This window comes from Cataglyphis hispanica, chromosome 8 (assembly GCF_021464435.1).
Source record: "Cataglyphis hispanica isolate Lineage 1 chromosome 8, ULB_Chis1_1.0, whole genome shotgun sequence".
NCBI classification, from domain to species: Eukaryota; Metazoa; Arthropoda; class Insecta; order Hymenoptera; family Formicidae; genus Cataglyphis; species Cataglyphis hispanica.
The window spans coordinates 8,143,324-8,161,892 of record NC_065961.1 but is presented as its reverse complement, the minus strand read 5'-3'; the positions used below and the strand labels follow the sequence as shown (position 1 = coordinate 8,161,892).

General features: G+C 35.2%; 2 protein-coding genes across 12 annotated transcripts in view; one reads left to right on the top strand and one right to left on the bottom strand.

Annotated features, from left to right (window-relative positions):
- The first annotated feature begins 665 nt into the window (after nt 1-665).
- On the top strand, nt 666-18,358 carry LOC126851299 (rho guanine nucleotide exchange factor 10). 5 transcript variants are annotated; one of them, XM_050595080.1, is made up of 15 exons: nt 666-1,159; nt 2,975-3,153; nt 3,404-3,720; nt 4,474-4,758; nt 4,936-5,099; nt 11,097-11,304; nt 11,380-11,617; nt 11,724-11,906; nt 11,995-12,291; nt 12,419-12,511; nt 12,592-12,816; nt 12,934-13,095; nt 13,242-13,454; nt 13,623-13,937; nt 14,078-18,358. In XM_050595080.1, exons 2-15 carry the CDS (start codon nt 3,046-3,048, stop codon nt 15,938-15,940), a joined length of 4,671 nt encoding a protein of 1,556 aa, XP_050451037.1. In that variant the 5' UTR covers nt 666-1,159; nt 2,975-3,045; the 3' UTR covers nt 15,941-18,358. The 5 variants fall into 5 exon arrangements, with proteins under 5 accessions (XP_050451037.1, XP_050451038.1, XP_050451040.1 ...); XM_050595082.1 differs by lacking the exons at nt 666-1,159; nt 2,975-3,153; nt 3,404-3,720; nt 4,474-4,758; nt 4,936-5,099 and adding exons at nt 9,828-10,001; nt 10,410-10,726; XM_050595081.1 differs by lacking the exons at nt 666-1,159; nt 2,975-3,153; nt 3,404-3,720; nt 4,474-4,758; nt 4,936-5,099 and adding an exon at nt 6,163-7,449.
- Nucleotides 18,298-18,569, bottom strand: part of LOC126851300 (thyroid receptor-interacting protein 11-like) — a 20,083-nt gene continuing 19,811 nt past the window's right edge. For all 7 annotated transcript variants that reach the window (XM_050595086.1, XM_050595087.1, XM_050595089.1 and 4 more), the window contains one exon: nt 18,298-18,529. In XM_050595086.1, coding sequence (XP_050451043.1) covers nt 18,377-18,529 — 153 coding nt within the window. In that variant the 3' untranslated portion in view covers nt 18,298-18,376. The remainder of the gene's footprint in view (nt 18,530-18,569) is intronic.

Genomic DNA, 18,569 nt, shown 5'->3' with positions numbered 1-18,569 from the left:
AGTTTGATATTTTCCAAAGATTTTGTTTTTCACACATAATCAATCCATTTTTTGACAATTCTGCACGCAAAAACTTGATCGATTTTCTTAAAAAAAAAAAAAAAAAAGAGAGAGACTGCTGAAGAGAAGCTACATCGCGCATTCTATCCCTAGAAATTATTATTAAATGAAAAGGTAATTTCATTGAAAAAGTAATTTTATCACTCTTATTTATATATGTGTATATATTATTTTTATTTAATATATTTACGATCGGCCATATTGATTAACGAACACTCTCCCTAAATATGTTACATTTAGCGATAACACTTTAAACAAAAGCTACACGACGTTGTATCGAAAATGTAACGATTTTTCAAACGAGATATATCATGACGGTGACGCTTATATTTATTATATTGTCATTAAAAAGATATCGTATATTACGTAAGTATATGCATATGTTTTTAGAATTATTAGTATCGTATCGCGATTATCGACCAAAGATAAGATAGCGCGCCAATTATCGACCGAACGATCTAGCAAAATTTCGATCTCAATATATTACATTGTTCCTTTGCTATTTACAAAATGGATCAGTCGAGATATATATGTGTGTGTGGGCATTTGTGTCGCAAAATTGGGATAATAATACGATATGACCGCGTGAATCGTCTCATTGTCAGAGTAGTCAGAGTCGCAGACGATCGAGCAGTCTCTTGGAGACGAAGCTTTGTGTGTCCTTCTCCTCCTTCTCCTACTTCTTTTTCTTCTTCTTTTCCTTCCCACAATCTTTCGTCCCTTCTCTTCCTCCCCCCTCCCCCCTCCCCCTCCCCACCCTCAACTTTCTTCTCTCTTCGATGCGGCTTTTCTTGGTCGACCGGTCGACGGTCGACTGGCTTCTCGAGGGGGCGTGCTTGCTCACATACAACAAACGCGAACGCGAAACTATCTAAGCACGAGGCGCAAACGAATTCATTCTCGTGCTTCGTATGTTATTCATCGTGTGTGGCCCGACTGGCCACTCCGTGGCACTCGATCGTCCTGTGTAATCGTCGAGTAAATCGCTTTTCCTGTTCCACGATTCAAAGGAGTAAGAGGAGCTCTGCCGAGGAATATATTCAGACGCGTGAGATCGGAGGATTGTGCGTCCCGTTGATCGCTTCGACTTGCTTACAAGGTACTTACATTTTTTGTTTAATTATGATCAGATCTGAATATATATATATTTTATTTAACGCTAAAATATTTTGCATTGTATTTCATTCGCAATCCCCCTCTTGAAATATTTTTTCAGACCGACTAATTTTCTCATCTACTTAAAATTTAAATGCTGAAAAAGATTAATTTTTTTTTTATTGTTTACAAATACAAAGAATATATGTGTATGCGTGCGTGCGTGTGTGTTTACGTGATATTATATACACATTTAGTGTATTTGATATCAAAAAATTCATACTTTTTTTTTTAAAGTTCCAAAATTGATATCATTGTTATTCATTAAATGCAAAGATTGAACAATCAATCTTACAAATCGTACACATATGTAAATAAAAATTTACAAACATTTTTTTTTTGTCAATCGATGTCAATTTCCCTTGGCTATAATATGTACACATTTTTGTTAAGAAACGTAGAAAATATTATAAAATATGTATACGAAAATACGAAAATACACGCACTATACATACACATACGCACGAAAAATCTCTTTCTCTCACATTGATTTAAAATCTCTTAATTGATCCACTCGCGATTAGTTTCGCATTCTTTGCAACATTATAGTTACTTGAAGAGTAAAAATTCTCTTGTAATAAGAATTGATCATTCTCTTTAATTTTTACAATATGGAGAAATGTTGGAATTGCCAAAATTCTTGAGGCCAACATTATTTCGTCTTTTTTACGCTCAATTAGATCTCTCACCGCTAGCTTTGAATTTATATATTTATTATTTAGTTAACTGTGAAAATCTATATCTATGTATCTGAATTTGCAAATTTTTTATTGTATTATAAAACATTTGAAAATATTACACAAAAGTATGTGTTTATGCGTGAGGCATGTGCCTGATACGTGCGTGTATAAAGCTTCTGTACATGTAACGAACCAAGTAGTACAATCAACTATTTAAAATCGGTTTTATATCGACTAATGTCCTCGGGAATATATTTTATACAATTTTATACGAGATGATACAATGCACTATATTTTTACATGTCATCGTCCTCATGCCGAAAGCACGAATGTGCAATTTTGTAGTTTTGAATTATTGCTTTTTGAAAATTTAATTTGCTCTGAAAAAAAGATTTTTGTTTTATTTTTATAATTTCTTCAGATTACTCGTCAAGCATTATGCATAATATTTATATATGTTACATTAGTGTTATATATCATTGATACTTAAAAAAAAAAATAAATATTAAATATATATTTTAGTAAATATTACATATCGATGATTGTATGGCACATTTTGCACATTCGTGGTATTGGCATAAAGACGATGATATATATACGAGTACAAATTGTATGGATAATAATTTAATACTGAATAAGTAACGAACACTAAAGTGTATAATGTTGTATTGCTATAACATTTAGTAAATTGTTTCCTCTTTGAAATAATTTACGCAACTATAATTTTGACGAAGTTAAAATTTGATAAAGCGTTAATATTTAAAATAGAATGCTTTTCTACACCTGCATCCTTTTCAACCAAGATACTGTAATCGTACTTATCTATCATTTATCCTATATGTGTTGTGTAGATTTGACTTTGTTCCGATTATATTTTTCGACATTACAAGTGATAATGTAAAAACACTTCCGTTTCCGCTTTCACGAAGTGAATTTTGCATTTAAAGTGCGTTAAAGATCATTGCATAATCTCTAATAAAAGGAACAACGCCTCTATTGTTTTTCAGAGTACATTGAAATGCTACAAGTCGACTGCTTCGAACGTGTAAAATAATATATATTTATTTTTCTTATTTTAGAAAAAGCCGATGGAACAACAACCAAAGGACCGCGAGGTTTAAGTTAATCAAAGTTCCTCGAAGGATGTGCCATGGCTTCGTCTTTAGGGGGGTCAGGAATGACGTCGGGCGTTTCGTCGCCGCGAATAGTCAACCTGGAATTTCCCCCACCTCCACCTTACCCACCGCCGCACAATCAGGTAAATTTTGTATAAAGAATATAAAGACAAATTATTAATTTCATTGATAATGCACATACATGTTTAATTATACACACACACCAATGATTAGGCAAAGTATACTTCAAGATACAATCATATTCAAAGTATAAGTCGACAAAAATTTAGCTTTCATTAATTTACATATATTTTTAAGAATTGTTATACTCTACTGTTAGCAGTGTTAAAAAGTTATCTTTATATCGCGCGGCGTTTATTTTTTTTTTCACAGATATCGCGCAACGCTTTAATGGAACCGGTATCACCAGTGTCACCCATCACGAGTTCTCACCAACATCCGCTTCTGGATTATTCGTACGCGTACTACCAATCTGATTCGAGTCACTTTCATGTTCCATATCCGACACAAGTTCTCTCGCAGCAACAACAGCAGGATCAGCGGCAACAGCATCACCATCAGCAACAGCAACTACAACAGCAATCGCAACAACAATCGCAGCCGTCAAGGACCGATCCTTTAAAGAGACACACTTACACAACTTGCTATGGCACGGAAGAAAATATTTACGAAGAGATATCGGAAATCAGGTAAACATCCACTAAAAGATATCGTTTACCATGTAAATGAATTATTTTAACAGAATTCAGTGCTTGTATAATACAAGTTGTCAACACAATATGCAGTGTCACGTGTCTATGAAAATTAGAGACTTTACAATAAAAGAAATATAAATTACATTTTTTTTTTTTTTTTTTAGAAATTTATTGCTTAAAAACATATATATTTATTCAATTTATAAATAATGGTGAAATAAATTATACACGCAAATGTAACATGTATGCAAATAACGCAATTCACTCCCCACGGTTCAATGTATCCCATAGCGGATGCTGGAGATAGCGATTAACTTGAGAACAATAAGAAAACAAATTGTAGATTATGACTTTATCCTGTGTCTTCGACTGGCGCGTAAGTCGTTGAAACGAGATAAATTACGCGCGTGTTCAAATTGAGAGCAATCGCTAAATGCTATAAACTATATTTTATATGTGTGGTGAGATAAACTGTGTGAGATAACACCCTGATTTCTGCTAACTGTTTCTTCTTAGGAACATATTCAAACCAATGTAAATTAAATTTATACAATTATAGATGTATACAGTGAAGAATATACTTAGCTTAAAATTTGTGATAATATAATAGATAATGCAATATATGACTAACGGAGAATCATATTAGTATAAGAATTAAGTATATATATAATTGCATTGAGAATTAAATTGAAATCCACACACTAAAGTTCACACTAACATTCTTTCAAACGCTGATAAATGTTTCAGCAAGCAATGTCATCGCGCGTTGCATGGATCGCGAAGGTCACTTGTGGCAGATGAGGTACGCCGCGTACAATCGCGGCATCGTCGCGTGCTCGGGGAACTTAACCTAAGCGTAGAAGCAATGTTGATGCCAACTGCGGTTGACAATAACGAGGAAGAAATAGCGCAAGAAGCTCATGAAACTTCCACCGAAGAACTGCTGCCTTTAGCTAGTTTCGCTGATGATGTGCTTTCACGCGGATATGACATGGACAGTGGTTTCAGTGGAAGCTCTAGTGCGAGTTACAGGTATATTGCAAAGTTATTATCATTATACATATTCTTCTCATTTGCTAAATTAATGGACAGATTATAAAAATATTATATTATTATATTTTTTTAAACAATGTTAAATTTTGCAAACAAGCTAACTGTTTAATTTTATCTCATATATAGTTTATTGAACATTTTATTTGTCACTTGTAGATCCGGTTTGGGATCTTTAAGAAGAGGAATGGGGAAAACGAGCGGTTCGGAATTAATTGGTATTCCACGTAAAACGAAAGCCGCCATGATTTGGAAAAAAAGCTGGAAAGGTTGGAAGAAACTCCATTCCTTTGGAAACAATAGTAACAACAGCAAGATTATTGGTGAGTCTAATTAATTATTGATTATTTTTCACGATAGACTATCGTAGATGGTAAACATATGTAAATACATAGATATAGATTATCCAACTCGTCAATCCATCGATCGTCATCGTTGTCCCGTTTCGTCGTTTCGTAGATGTGACCATCGTGTCCGGTAGTCAGTTTTCAGATTATGCATGGCTATGAATGACTTGGGTATGCGTGTCGTTACATATTCTTGATGCGTAGCCTGTGGCGCATCAAGAATACAGATGACGTTTATTCCCTTGGAAATATATTTCTCAGAAATAAAAAAAAAAAGGACAGTATACTCTTCTTCTTTTTACATATAATTTGTACGTTTTGAAAAAATCTTTATAAAAGAACAAAAAGAGAAAAGAGATTCACATATATATATTTTACATATTCTCTCCGAGATAAAAAAAGATTTAGGTGACTTTTAAAAAATGGATTCAGGTATTTTCTGTATATTTATTTTAAAGGGTTTCGCGCATATAACTATAGTTTAAGTATGCAAATGTTTCTTTCTTTCTTTCTGTAAAAGTACATTTCTCGCGCGATATAACGTGAATGTTCATTATTCGGTCCATGCGCTCGCGTGCATTTGGCGAATAAAGTTAATTATTGGTACTTGGAAGAGGTCAGCTGTGGTCAGCTGTGGTCACTCGATGGAGAAGCAGATGCGAGATCACGTGAAATCCCCTCCTCTCTTTCTCTCCCTTCCTTTCATTTACGTCATATAAAATAAATCTCTCATTCTTGTACTCATTGTAATGTACATATCTTTTTAATACATGGTTTAATAATTGATTCATGAAAAAATTAAGTTAAGCGTTTTGCTTTTGACAAATTAAAGGAGAAGATATATAACGAAAAAGATAATGAAATACTGAATGCATCTTCCATGAAATAATTTGGAATATTAAGCGTGTTTACAGATTTTTCATACACTAATGTAAGATTTCGAAAGATGTGCATATGTTTAAATAATCTTTTTCTTTTTTTCATTTATTTCAAGTATATATAACACATATTTCTATTAATGAATTTTTAATTATAATTGCACGGTGGCGCCGTCTAGGCAATGTAACGACGAGATAAAATTAAATACTCTTGATGCGGCATGTACCGATTGAGCGTAGCGTGTATCCGTATTATATATTTAAAAGGCAATATTTTTCATCTCGACACTGTAGCGAGAAACTTAGCAATGAAACGTCAATGTCAATTTAATATACTCTTAATACTCTCTATGCGATAATGTTACGCAGGCGCGCATGCATCTCCCTTGGCATACATTTTCAAACGCGAATGATTCTCTCTCAACATACACACGCAATGTACGCGCAATATGCGTCATGTCACCTGTTGGTCTTTCGAAACGAGATTGTCTCGCATCTTACTATCTCGACTCTACAGCATATCTCTCTCTCTCACTCCTTCTCCCTCCCCTCCCCTCCCCCTTCCCTCACCGGTCTTTGTCCTTTCTCATGCGTTCTGCACCGCGCCTCTTCCTCTCTTTTATATTCATTTGTTGTCTCGTCTCGTCCAGTCCATCTACCTCTATATTCCGCTTTTCTGTCTTCCTCTATCGGGTGTACACACAGCTGCGCGGTGAGGTGCGTCATGTGTTTCACTCTCGATCGCTCGTACCTCATACTTTCTCTCTCGTTTGGTAGCTACACATTCTTTGATCGTGTCAGTCGCTCGCGTTCTTTCCTCCTCCTCCTCCCTCCCTTCCTCCTACACTCCATAAACATGCGCGCGCGCTCACACACACCACACACACACATACACCCTTTGGTCTCTCCTGTTTCCTTCGTGCCTGCCCTTCGCTTCTTTCTCCAATCCCAATCTCCTCACATCAGTAGTGTACAGCGACTAGGAGCGCGGAGGAACGCGGACGCGGAGGGCCGGCCTGAAACAGAAAGCAGAAACACACGCAGCGCGCGGCCATGTTGATTCGCTCCGTTTGCTCACTTGGCTGCGGTGCTCCTTCGTTGCGAAACGCGGCGCGTCTTCCTTATCGCTGTATGCCGCGGCATTATTAATTGTGCGTTGTGCGGTCCGCGGCCGGCCGCGTGCGCACGTGCCCGACGATATGATTTTTAATACCGCGTAATATCGAGGCGTATGTGTATGTGTGTATGCGCGCGGGTGTATGACACGTATGAATTCGCGTGTGGTAGCGTGATTGTATTCTGTGAATACGTTAGGTTAGTGATGGAGTGAGAGTGAGTGAATGAGAGAGAGAGAGAGAGAGAAAGAAAGTTACACGAGTAAATCATCACAAGGAATATTCGCCTCCGCGAGATGGAGGAACTGCATAATGGGGTTGTCCTCATCAAATGTAAGTATGATTATTTATAATGCATTCTCCTCTTCTTTGTATACATATGTGCGTGTTTATGTGTGGGGAGGGAGAGGTCTCTTTTCTTTTCATATTAAATATTAATCATTGAAATCTTGCAACGGTCCAGAGCAGAAATATATGTATGTTTATCCATACACGATATTTCAAATTCATATAATTTTACTTATCATTACAATTAGAGTAGTAATATCTTGTATTGAGAAGTGAGAAGAGAGAGAAAGAGATAGAGAAACCTCGTATTCATATCGAGAACATTGAAATGTCAGTGTAACGATATTACGTTTTGTTGACATATCGATATAAATTCCATCATTAATTAACGCCACATAATATGATACAGATTATGAAGCTTGAAATGCCAAGCATAACAAAAATGAGATAAGAAAGATCACTTATTTGTTTATTTTTTCCCAAAATTTAAAGCAGAGTTAGAACAATAGCAATGTCAATAGATTACGTTCTTTGAAAATAACTTAAACCTAACGATTTAGTGACGCGTGATGTCATTTACATTTTGAATATAATTTCGATAGTCGAGCAAAGTATTGCTATTTCGAGGTCTAAACGACGGCAACATTGGCGTAACAGTTAATTATTATAGTTTAGTAATTATGACAGTTATTGCCTACCTTCGTATCAATCATTCGTTTTTAACGTTTTGTCAACGTTTTATTCAACAATAAATACTTTTTTTTGTCGATTTTATCGCGATAGCGCTTTCAATTGAAGCGATCGATAATTGCTCATCTTTCGGCGATTGGTAAAAGTCAAATGAAACATTTCGGAATTATATTTATCGCACGAATCGCATTTATACAATTTAAAAAAAAACCAATTGATCGATCGTCATATCATGGACGCTGTACGAGGGTGAAAGAGCGACAAATATATGTGTAATTTTTTCTTAAGAATGCATGTAAAGTTTGCTGCCAAATATTATTCGTTCGAATTATTTGAACGCAAGCGTCCTTTTTTTTTAACTTAAAAGCATTGTCTGTTATTTTGTACCAAGTTACTTTTCACCCTCGTATATCGAAAATTGCTGCGTTGCGCGCACGCACTTTGCTGAATGCTACTGAATGCGAGACCGACAAATATGAGAAACGTTGCAAAAATCTGGAAACAGTGAAAACAGAAAAGATGCCGCGCCATTATTTTCATTTTGCACTTTGCTCGAGTTTTCTCTTTACTCGTATATACCCCATATATGTCATTGCTTTTTTATTTGAATAATAAATATTTAAAATGTTATAGAATGTCCAATAAATGAAAGAAATTATTAATCGTAGACGTGCTTTTATCACAAAAACATCGATTGATTGAAATACCACGTCAACTTGCAGTTTTTCGCCTTGTGGAAAGCGTACCGTTCGCTCCATATTCATAGCCTCTGTAAATAAACTGGTGAAATAGTGAAAGGAAATTGGCGAATATCTCGGATATAAATTCGCCAAGATGCTTGCCCGCAAATTAATCGTCATTTGCGTAATTTCATACGATTGCGATCGCAATTATATCGTACGTTACAAAGAATTTCCTCTCCATTTTTTATCCTTGATATTCAATCGTACGCATTTTACAACTTGATCGTATGAATGAGAAATAGAGTAAATATAAAAAAAAAGACAGAAGAGAAAGGAAATGTTTCGTTTCGTTGTCAAAAATATAATAATCGAAAATTATGTTGGTCTAAAAATCTGTCAATTTCTTGGAATGTAACGCGTGCCTGCGTAATTGAGTGCCGTATATATTTTATCAAGTGTACTAGACTCGATTGCTTTAAATATAGAATTATGCATATAGAGTTATATATATATATAAAACAATTATCTCTTGTTAGAATACTTGACGCTCCCGTAGAAAAATAAAACATTCATTCTCTTTTCTTTTCGTTTGTCTCCCAATAACAAATAAAATGCCCCAATTACAGACATTTCATTTGGATATATAAAATTTTTCGTCAGAGATTAAAAATGAAAAACTCTATGCGCAACGATACGCAAAGATGTATATAATTATGAGCGCACGATGTATGTGTATACGCATAGAAATGAGCACAGGGGGCAGAGTCATTCGTCATCCGCCTCTCTTGCACGAGAGCACGCGAACAAGTTGATAGATCGGCGCGCGGCGCTCGATCGCCGCTCTCTCGTTATTTCCGGAGAAATAGAAAATCGGTGCGCAGCACGCCTATAATTTGCTCGCACTATGCATATTATTATTGTTACGTAGCGCGGCATTTCTTCAACGACATTGCGTTTGCTTTCGTACCTGCTCGAAGCCACCTTGAATCTTGTGCGCACGCGTAAGTATATGCATACACGTGTTGTGCCGAGTGTACGCGCCTTTGACTCGACGCATTTACACGCGCGAATGCGCGTAATGCGATGATGCGTGGGTGGAGCGATATATAGGATAAGCCGTATTTTTCCATGTGAAAGTATTGAGTAATCAACGAGTAGGCGTATCAGTTTTCGGGTATAGCTTTGGTGACATGTGAGATTGAAATCACCATCGCGCGCCAATGTGTGCGTATGCATCTGTGTGTGTGTGTGTGTGTGTGTGTGTGTGTGTGTGTGTGTGTGTGTCATAATTTTTTTTATATTATGAAACGTATAAAAATTTACCTTTTTTTTTTTTAAATTTCATTATAGCGAAATAAGATAAGGGAAATGTGATAACTTTTATCGTTTTACTATTGTGATTTATATACCTTTGTTTCGCAGAAATATAAAATTTTTCTACCTAGCGGATTAAAAATTGGCTTTACGATTCTAAATAACTTATATAATATTTTAATTTCCAATTAATGATTAGTGCTACACATACATACATATATATATATATATATATATATATACATATATATATTATATATAGCGAATATTCCTTTGTTTCTTATCGAAACAAATAAGTTTACAGGCATCCAATTTCAGATTGCATACGCATTGATATAAAGTAGAATACACGCATTAATATTCGGTATCTCGTAGTAAAAAAGTATTATTACAAAGCGTTTATACTTTATACATTTTTCAAATGCGACGAGAGACATCGAAACGTGGGAATATGGAGTACGTCGCATTAATCAGATGATCATCGCGACGTTAACGCGTTGGTAACACGAGCGCGCGACACAGCGGAAGGTCCAATAAAACAGGCGATGCATAACAAAGCGACGCTTCCGCGCGACCAAGCGACTCGATCTCCCGTATTCGTTACGCACATTCGTAAAAAATTGCTCGTATACTTGGTACGTATATATAATATTCTTGGCAATTTTGGAACCTCCTCCTCCCTCTGCCCATCTCGTGCGAGAGAATAAAATACGGAAGTCATCGTCTATCCTCAAAGAGGTGACGCATAGTAGACTCAGTCTATAGTTGGTCCGATGACGCGCGCGCGAGTGTATTATTTGTGCGTTACAAGTTTTATTATAGATAGGTAGTAACGAAATTCTCTCTCTACTTGTGCAAATTGCATTGCGACAAAAGAGACTCTTTGTCTTTTATATGTATCAAGTTGAGATTAATGTATCGAGTGTTTTGTTAATCTTTAAACTCCGATTTAATTGCCGATGTAATTAATATTCACGTTTTTTTTTTTTATCGATACGCTTCCAGACGAGCCTCGTTCAAGGTGCAAATCGTGGGATGACGTAGGACCCGGCAAAATGGAAACGATCAGTGGAAACGCGCGCCATCCCTCTTTAGAGACAAGCAGGTCCAACACGTCCACACAGTCCGCCAGAAGCGAGGACTCCTGGTGTTCGGCATCGGATCACGATATCTCTTCTGATGATGAAAGCGAAAAGAGTAATATCAGTATTAAGTAAGTTCTCAATTTCGTCAACACAACCTGGTAAAGTTACGTCCCTGACGAAAATTTGTCACTTATTATTTGCAGAAGTAATTGCCAATTGAGAAATACATTGCATAAAGCACGTACGCTTTGCGACAAGTGGCGATTTCAGAATATACCGGCCAACAGTACGGATCTTTTGGAATCTCCGGGAAATCACGGACGCCTCTCGAGATGGTTCAGCATTCGCAGAGGATCGACGCATCATTACGATGTAGATTCCCCGGATACGGTATCTTTAACCAGTCCTGTCAAAACGTCGCAAATGCCACAGCTTTGCGAAGTAAGTATTTCGTTTCTGCAATTTTTATTTCGATTAATCGCATCGTGTACTCGATTATCTTATTCGAGTTCTTATTTAATAATCGGATAATCGTTATATATTTTAGGTCGACGAAGAAAGTAGCGCGATGATACAATTCCAGTGTATGCAACAAAGAAGACAAGCTCCACCTACACTTCCGCCGCCACCTCCAAATTTGTCTCCTCAACAATTGAAACGTCGACATATTGTGGCCGCGATAGTACATTCCGAAAACAGTTATGTATCTACTTTGCAGAGATTAGTAAATGTACGTATATATTGAAAACAATCTCGTATCAAGCGTAAAGGAGGGAGCACACATTTTTCTCTCACATAGATTACTATTTTCATTTTAGGACTATAAGAAACCATTGGAAGAATCTTCGCCACCTATACTGAGTCAATCCAAGATAGCGACATTGTTTCATAGACTACCCGAAATTTTGCAATGTCATACATTATTTAGAATTGCTCTGGCGGAATGCGTACGATCCTGGGACAAGGATGAAAAATTGGGAGATGTATTCGTCGCGAGTTTCAGCAAAGCCATTGTTCTCGACATTTACAGCGGATTTATAAACAACTTTTCTGTGGCGATGGATTTAGCAAAACAAGAATCAAAGAGGAAGACCGCGCTCGCTGATTTTTTTAAGGTATCGCCTCGATTTACATATAAGTCTCTCAAATTTCAATTTTGCAATCGATATATATATATATATATATATATGCGCGCGCGTGTGTGTGTGTATGTATGTAAATATATTTCTTCCATCTTTGCAGGTGAAACAAATTAGTGCCCATGATAGATTATCTTTCTTTGGTTTAATGGTCAAGCCTGTACAAAGGTTCCCACAATTTATCTTATTTTTGCAAGTAAGTGTTTGTTAATTAGATGTGAAAAATGGCTTTCTCTTAGCATAGTCAAACTAACAGTCTTATGTTCTTATACTTAGGATTTATTAAAGCATACACCACAAGGACACCATGATAGAATGTCTCTGCAGTTGGCGTTAACGCAACTCGAAAGTTTGGCCGAAATGCTAAACGAGAGAAAACGAGAAGCGGAGCAATTCCAAGCGTTTAAAGAAATGTTGCGGCATGTTTCCGGAAAATTGTCGCATCGTCCGCTTTCGTCAACGTCACGCTATCTTATTAGAGAAGATAATGTCACGCAATTGGTAAGACTATGTCATCAAACACATGTGAACTCAAAACACAATATTATATGTCTGTATATATGTAGTAGCAACGAATGATATGCGAATAATAAATAAAACGTGCAATTTGTTTATTAGGAATTCAATCAAAACGGTATGATAACGAAATCTAAAAGAAGAAGGTTATTGCTACTAAATGATTTAGTAGTATGCGTTTCCGTCACTCCGAGATCGACGGAAGATTTTTCAGGAAACGAACGATTAACGCTAAAATGGACGTATCCAGTATCGGATATCGAAGTATGTAACTTTACACATATTGCAGTGATTACATATATTATGGTCTTGTTAAATATTCAAAATCAATTTATAACAAGTATAAAAATATTTCTCTTAAAGATATACAATATGCAAAATTAATAGTATTACTAATGATTTTATTTTAGATTCAAGATACTAGCACTTCTCCTACTTTAAGTCGATTACTCACCGCTGGTTTGAATAAAGGTGGTAGTTTAAAATCTGACAAAAGCGGTGGAGAATGTGGACAAGCAACCGATGCGGATAGTCTTTGTGTAGAAATGAACGATCTTATGCATGATTACGAAGTCATGTCTAGGATAAGTGATTTAGTGGTGCAATTGAAGGGTAGATACGAGGTAAAGACAAAATGATGAATTTGCTAGTATTTGTCTTTATATATTTGATTATGTTATGCACACATACATTTGTATATAAAACTAATTTGTAATAAAAACTCGATGATTATTGTTGATTTGTAAACTATTTGTAATTAATTAGAATCGTTTTCTTGTTTGAATTCACAGGGAATGACACTCCAGACTACTAAGCAAATTTTGCAATCGATACAAATGTCGATACAGCAGAAGGACGAGGACATGGTATGGGCCGATAGCTGTTGTCTCCAACTAGTCACAAAGCAAGGTCAAATGTACACATTTCAAACAGAAAATCCATTGGTGAAAAAGGATTGGATAACTGAACTTAGATTGGCGCAGTTAGCTTTGGATCCTAACAATTCTCCATCGTGGGAAGTACCTGAACAGGAGCAAAGACCGTCCACGAAAATGCCACTTTTCGTTAGTTCGCAAGCCGTATATCGCTCGCAACATCAGACTGAAGTAAGTTATTGCGAAAATGTCACATGTCTTTCTAATATAATAATATAATTTCTGTATGTTATGCGTATAAATTTTACGCGTATGTGTTATTATTATCAATTATGTTATACACACATAATATCGCAATGTTTTAATTGCAGGTACGTTGCGGTTGTTATTATTCCATTGAAAATTCACGTTCCACTAGACGACGCGGTAGAAGTCAAAATTATTTGTGGATATGTACAGGAGACGGCATATCCAGTCATGTAACAGTTTTTGGTCAATCGACAACAGCGTCGGCGACTTGTTTAAAACGTATAACTACTTTCGATTTGGTCGAAACTAGAGTGAACGCTATCGAGTTTGTAAAAGGGGTATCCAATGATTTTACCACGCTCGCCAGCGACCTCGTATGGATGGGCACGGATTCTCGGAAAATTATTATTTATGCCGCAACAGAACCCGAAAAGGAAGAAGAGATTGGTAATTATCCTGTCTCGGGACCTATAATTGAGATCAAGTATCATTGCGATAATGTTTTCGTAGCTTTAGGCACAGGTTTGTTACTTTTATTTAAACGACAAGCCGATGGTATCTGGGCCCTCAAAGATCCCTTTGTTATATCACTCGGTAACGATCCAGTCTCATGCCTAATGCCAATTAATACATCAGTTTATGCCGCCTGTGGCAAGAAGGTTTGGGTACTTAATGCCACTTCGGGAGATGTCACCAAGAGCTTTAGCGCACAACACGAACATGTTGGAAATGTGAGACTCATGGCCCATTCCGGGGTCGGTCTTTGGGTCGCTCTTAAAAATTCCAGTACAGTTTGTCTCTATCACACGGAAACGTTCAAACACTTGCAAGACATCAATATAGCGTCCAATGTGTTGAGAGTGACGAAAATGAATAATCCTCTAAATTCGTGCGATGGTACTCTCGCTGTCAATAGTCAAACTGCGGTTACGGTTACGGCGCTTTTAGCATGCAAAGGTCTCTTGTGGGTCGGCACTAATGTAGGTATTAGTTTAACTATTCCATTACCACGTTTAGAGGGAGTGCCAATTATCAGCGGACGCGTCAATATTTCGTATCATGCTCACTTTGGTCCGATTACATTTTTATTGGCGATACACAATACGAAAGGCGCAACGTATTCTACCGCGAAAAATGTTCGCATCAATGATGATGAAAGTGTACCATTAAGAACGAGAGATGCCGAACAGAAAGCGCGAGATAGAACGAGTTTAGATTCTGCGTGTAATAATATTGCGAAATTGAAACAACAGTTAACGGGAAGCCCGGTAATGCTGAGAAGAAAACGAAGCAAAGAATATGAATGTAGAGGCTCGAAAACACTTCCGAGGGGATTAGGAGCTGGTTGTGGATTTTTATCAAGCTCCATCTCCAGTTCGCAGAGTTCTGGTGAGAACTGTGACGTTTACGGACTTTATGGTGAATTAATGTACGTGAAAGATTATGAAAATGAAAACAATTCCGGTATAGACCCTATTTACGAAACATTGAGAAGAAGCGACCCAGAATTGGCAGCCATACCAAATAAAGTGAGTACTTTGGATCGCAGATTGAAAATGAAAATCACTAGGCCTAGATCATTGGATCTTTCCAACTGGTCGGTAGATTCTCATGCGAGCTCTCTGTACACATCTTCGGAAGAAAATTTATCTTTAAAAACTGGAAAATTATCACGTAATAGTAGTATAGCTAGTCGTAACGGTCCTTACGACCTCTCTCCAACTAACAATAGCGCAATACAATCCACATTGGAAACAACAACTGCGAATAATCTTAAGATGAATGGTAAGAAAAATGGTAAAACGATTCAACAAATTGAACAACCTAAAAGGACGGTGTTGACATTAATGGGTGGACGTGGTTATATCAATTGGAGGCAACTACATGCGCAATCCTATATTGACAAAAGTTCGAAATCGACCTACGCGTTCAAAGACCCCAACAGTAATGACGCACATATAGTGTTATGGGAGATGAAATTGTGATATTCGTACACTTTAGACTTATCGTTATACATCAATTATATATCACAGAAACGAAACTTTGACACTAATATCTATGTGCATTGTAATATCAGAAGATAGGATCAAAAGAACTTTAGATAAGATTATTGATTATTGTATTGTAAAGAAGTATCAGGCCCATGACATGATGAATTTCAATTAGAATGTTAGCAATCGAGTATCCGTACCTTCGACTATGTGTGACGATTTTTATAATGTACAAATTGTTATAGATTATCTTTTAAAACAACGAGAATCAAAAATGCTAGAAGAAAAAAGTATAATTTCAGTATTAGAATATTAAACATCTCTCATATACAGTGATCAGATTGTTTAATAACATTATTTAATTACACGTATTTTTTAAACAAACAACCTTTCTAGAAAAGGATGATTTTATTAAATACACAAATTAAAATATATATATATTTACGATAAAATTAGTAAACACCAAGTAGCGGATACTCTTGCTTATCAAAAATAAATGTTTCCATTGCATATGGATTATAGTTGTTAACATTTCGATACAATGTATCGTTTCTAGATATGAATCATTTGAAATTTATTGATGATATACCTTGCTCAGAGTATATCATCCTGAATCTCGTTAGTGTTTAACGAAACGTGTGATAAGTCGTAAAAATAGAAGAAAGCGCACAAAAATAGGATTACGCTTAAATATGAAACGTTTCATATTGTTATATTTGTCATGCGAATATTTGCTACAGAAATATTATGTCTATTATAGAGTGCGTATATTAAATCTCGATTAAAATTAAAATAAACGAGGGAAATTATCACTCGCACACGTGTAACTACTACTACTATGTATTGTGTTTTACTACATATTGTTATAAACTATTGCATTATATCATCGTCTATGTATATTGATTTCGGTGAAAATTGACCGACTGAAAATTTGGACATTATTTGTTTTTAAATATTTTTTTTGGTGATATACACTATTTGTTTTAAAATGTGTCCGCGCGCACGTGCATACGATAATCGTTTATTTTAAACATTTAAACGGTATTTTTTTCTCATATCGCTCTTAATCAAGATTTAATGCAATATTTCAATAATTATATTTACCATTTGAAATTATCAATACGATTATTACAATTGACACATCAAATTATTAATTATCAACATATTTTACAGTCATGTTATTTGATTTTGATAAATGTATTGACAAAAAGTTTCATAATGCGCGTTATGTAAAACATAATTTAACGCATTTATATTAACAAGTATTTCTGCTAGTAAATTATATATACCTTTTCACGTGACATTATCGCATTAATTTGTATTCCGCTAAAGAAATTGAGACATTTAATTACAATATGACCAGACTCGAACAGCTACTTAGAATCTCATTATTTACATGTTTTGAGCAAACAATCCATTATAATATTGAAATCACCAAATAGAAATCAACATTCTTTCATTTCACAATCTATCAATTTCAACAATTACTAAAATTAAAAAACGTGAGCGCTTCTAAAATTGCCAAATTATCATTTCCTTTATAATAAATATTCTGCAGAAATTACAATTATGAAAGTCAAAATGTTTATTAAAATTTGTCTATGAATTTCTTCAAAATGAATTATAAATTTTTCGATTTTTCAATAAATATAAGAACTTGTTTGTTAGAAATTTTTTGGACGTAATTAAATAAATAAATATATATCTGTTTATATATGATAAAACATTAATCACTACTGGCTCTGTTTTGCATTTGTTTATTCTTGTGATAATTATCGAAAAATTTATAGAGTTATTAAATAAAAAAAGGATCCATTTTTTTATAAAACGCCATCTCATTTTGATACGATTGAAGAAAAAGTGCCAGAAAGTCTATGTACATATGTTTCGCAAAATAATAATACCTAGTATATGAAATCGTTGAATAAAGATTTATATTTTGTACACTAGTTCTGTTGGAATACGCATGATCTAATTTTGTATTTATGCCCCCAGTACGTGCGTTAGTGGTATAATGAAACTTTACTATGTATTTATATTATTTGTAGTAACTGACGTTGTGTCATTGCGTTATAAATAGAAAATCTTGTTACTTTGCTATTCTTCGCGAAAAGAAAGCAGCGAAATAATATACTTTTTGTTCATTGTAACTTTATATGGCTACATTAAAACTCTAGTTCAAGTAAACAAGAATATCGCTCTTTATCTATCCAACAGACAAAGACATATACACAAAATACATATATATTTATATACAAATGGTATTGATCATGCAAATGGTTATTAAAAAAAAAAATTCGGATAATGTGCAAAAGGTGGATTCTAGTGGAATGCAATCAGGCGATATAATATTGGTATAAAATGCAACCGAATATATTGTAATCTCTAATATTATTTGTACAATTTTTTTTTTTAATATAATGCGTATAATCAACTGTCCTTTAATACTTCCTTCAAAATAGATCCCGTATTTCTAGCCGGAATAAAGTCTGGAAATGTTGGAAGAGCCACGTTAGACAATAATAATGTAGATTGTGCCGATGATGGAGGCCGTTGTTTGTTATATTCTGACCGCGACGAAGACTGCAATTAAAACGCATAATGAGAATAATGTTTTCAAATG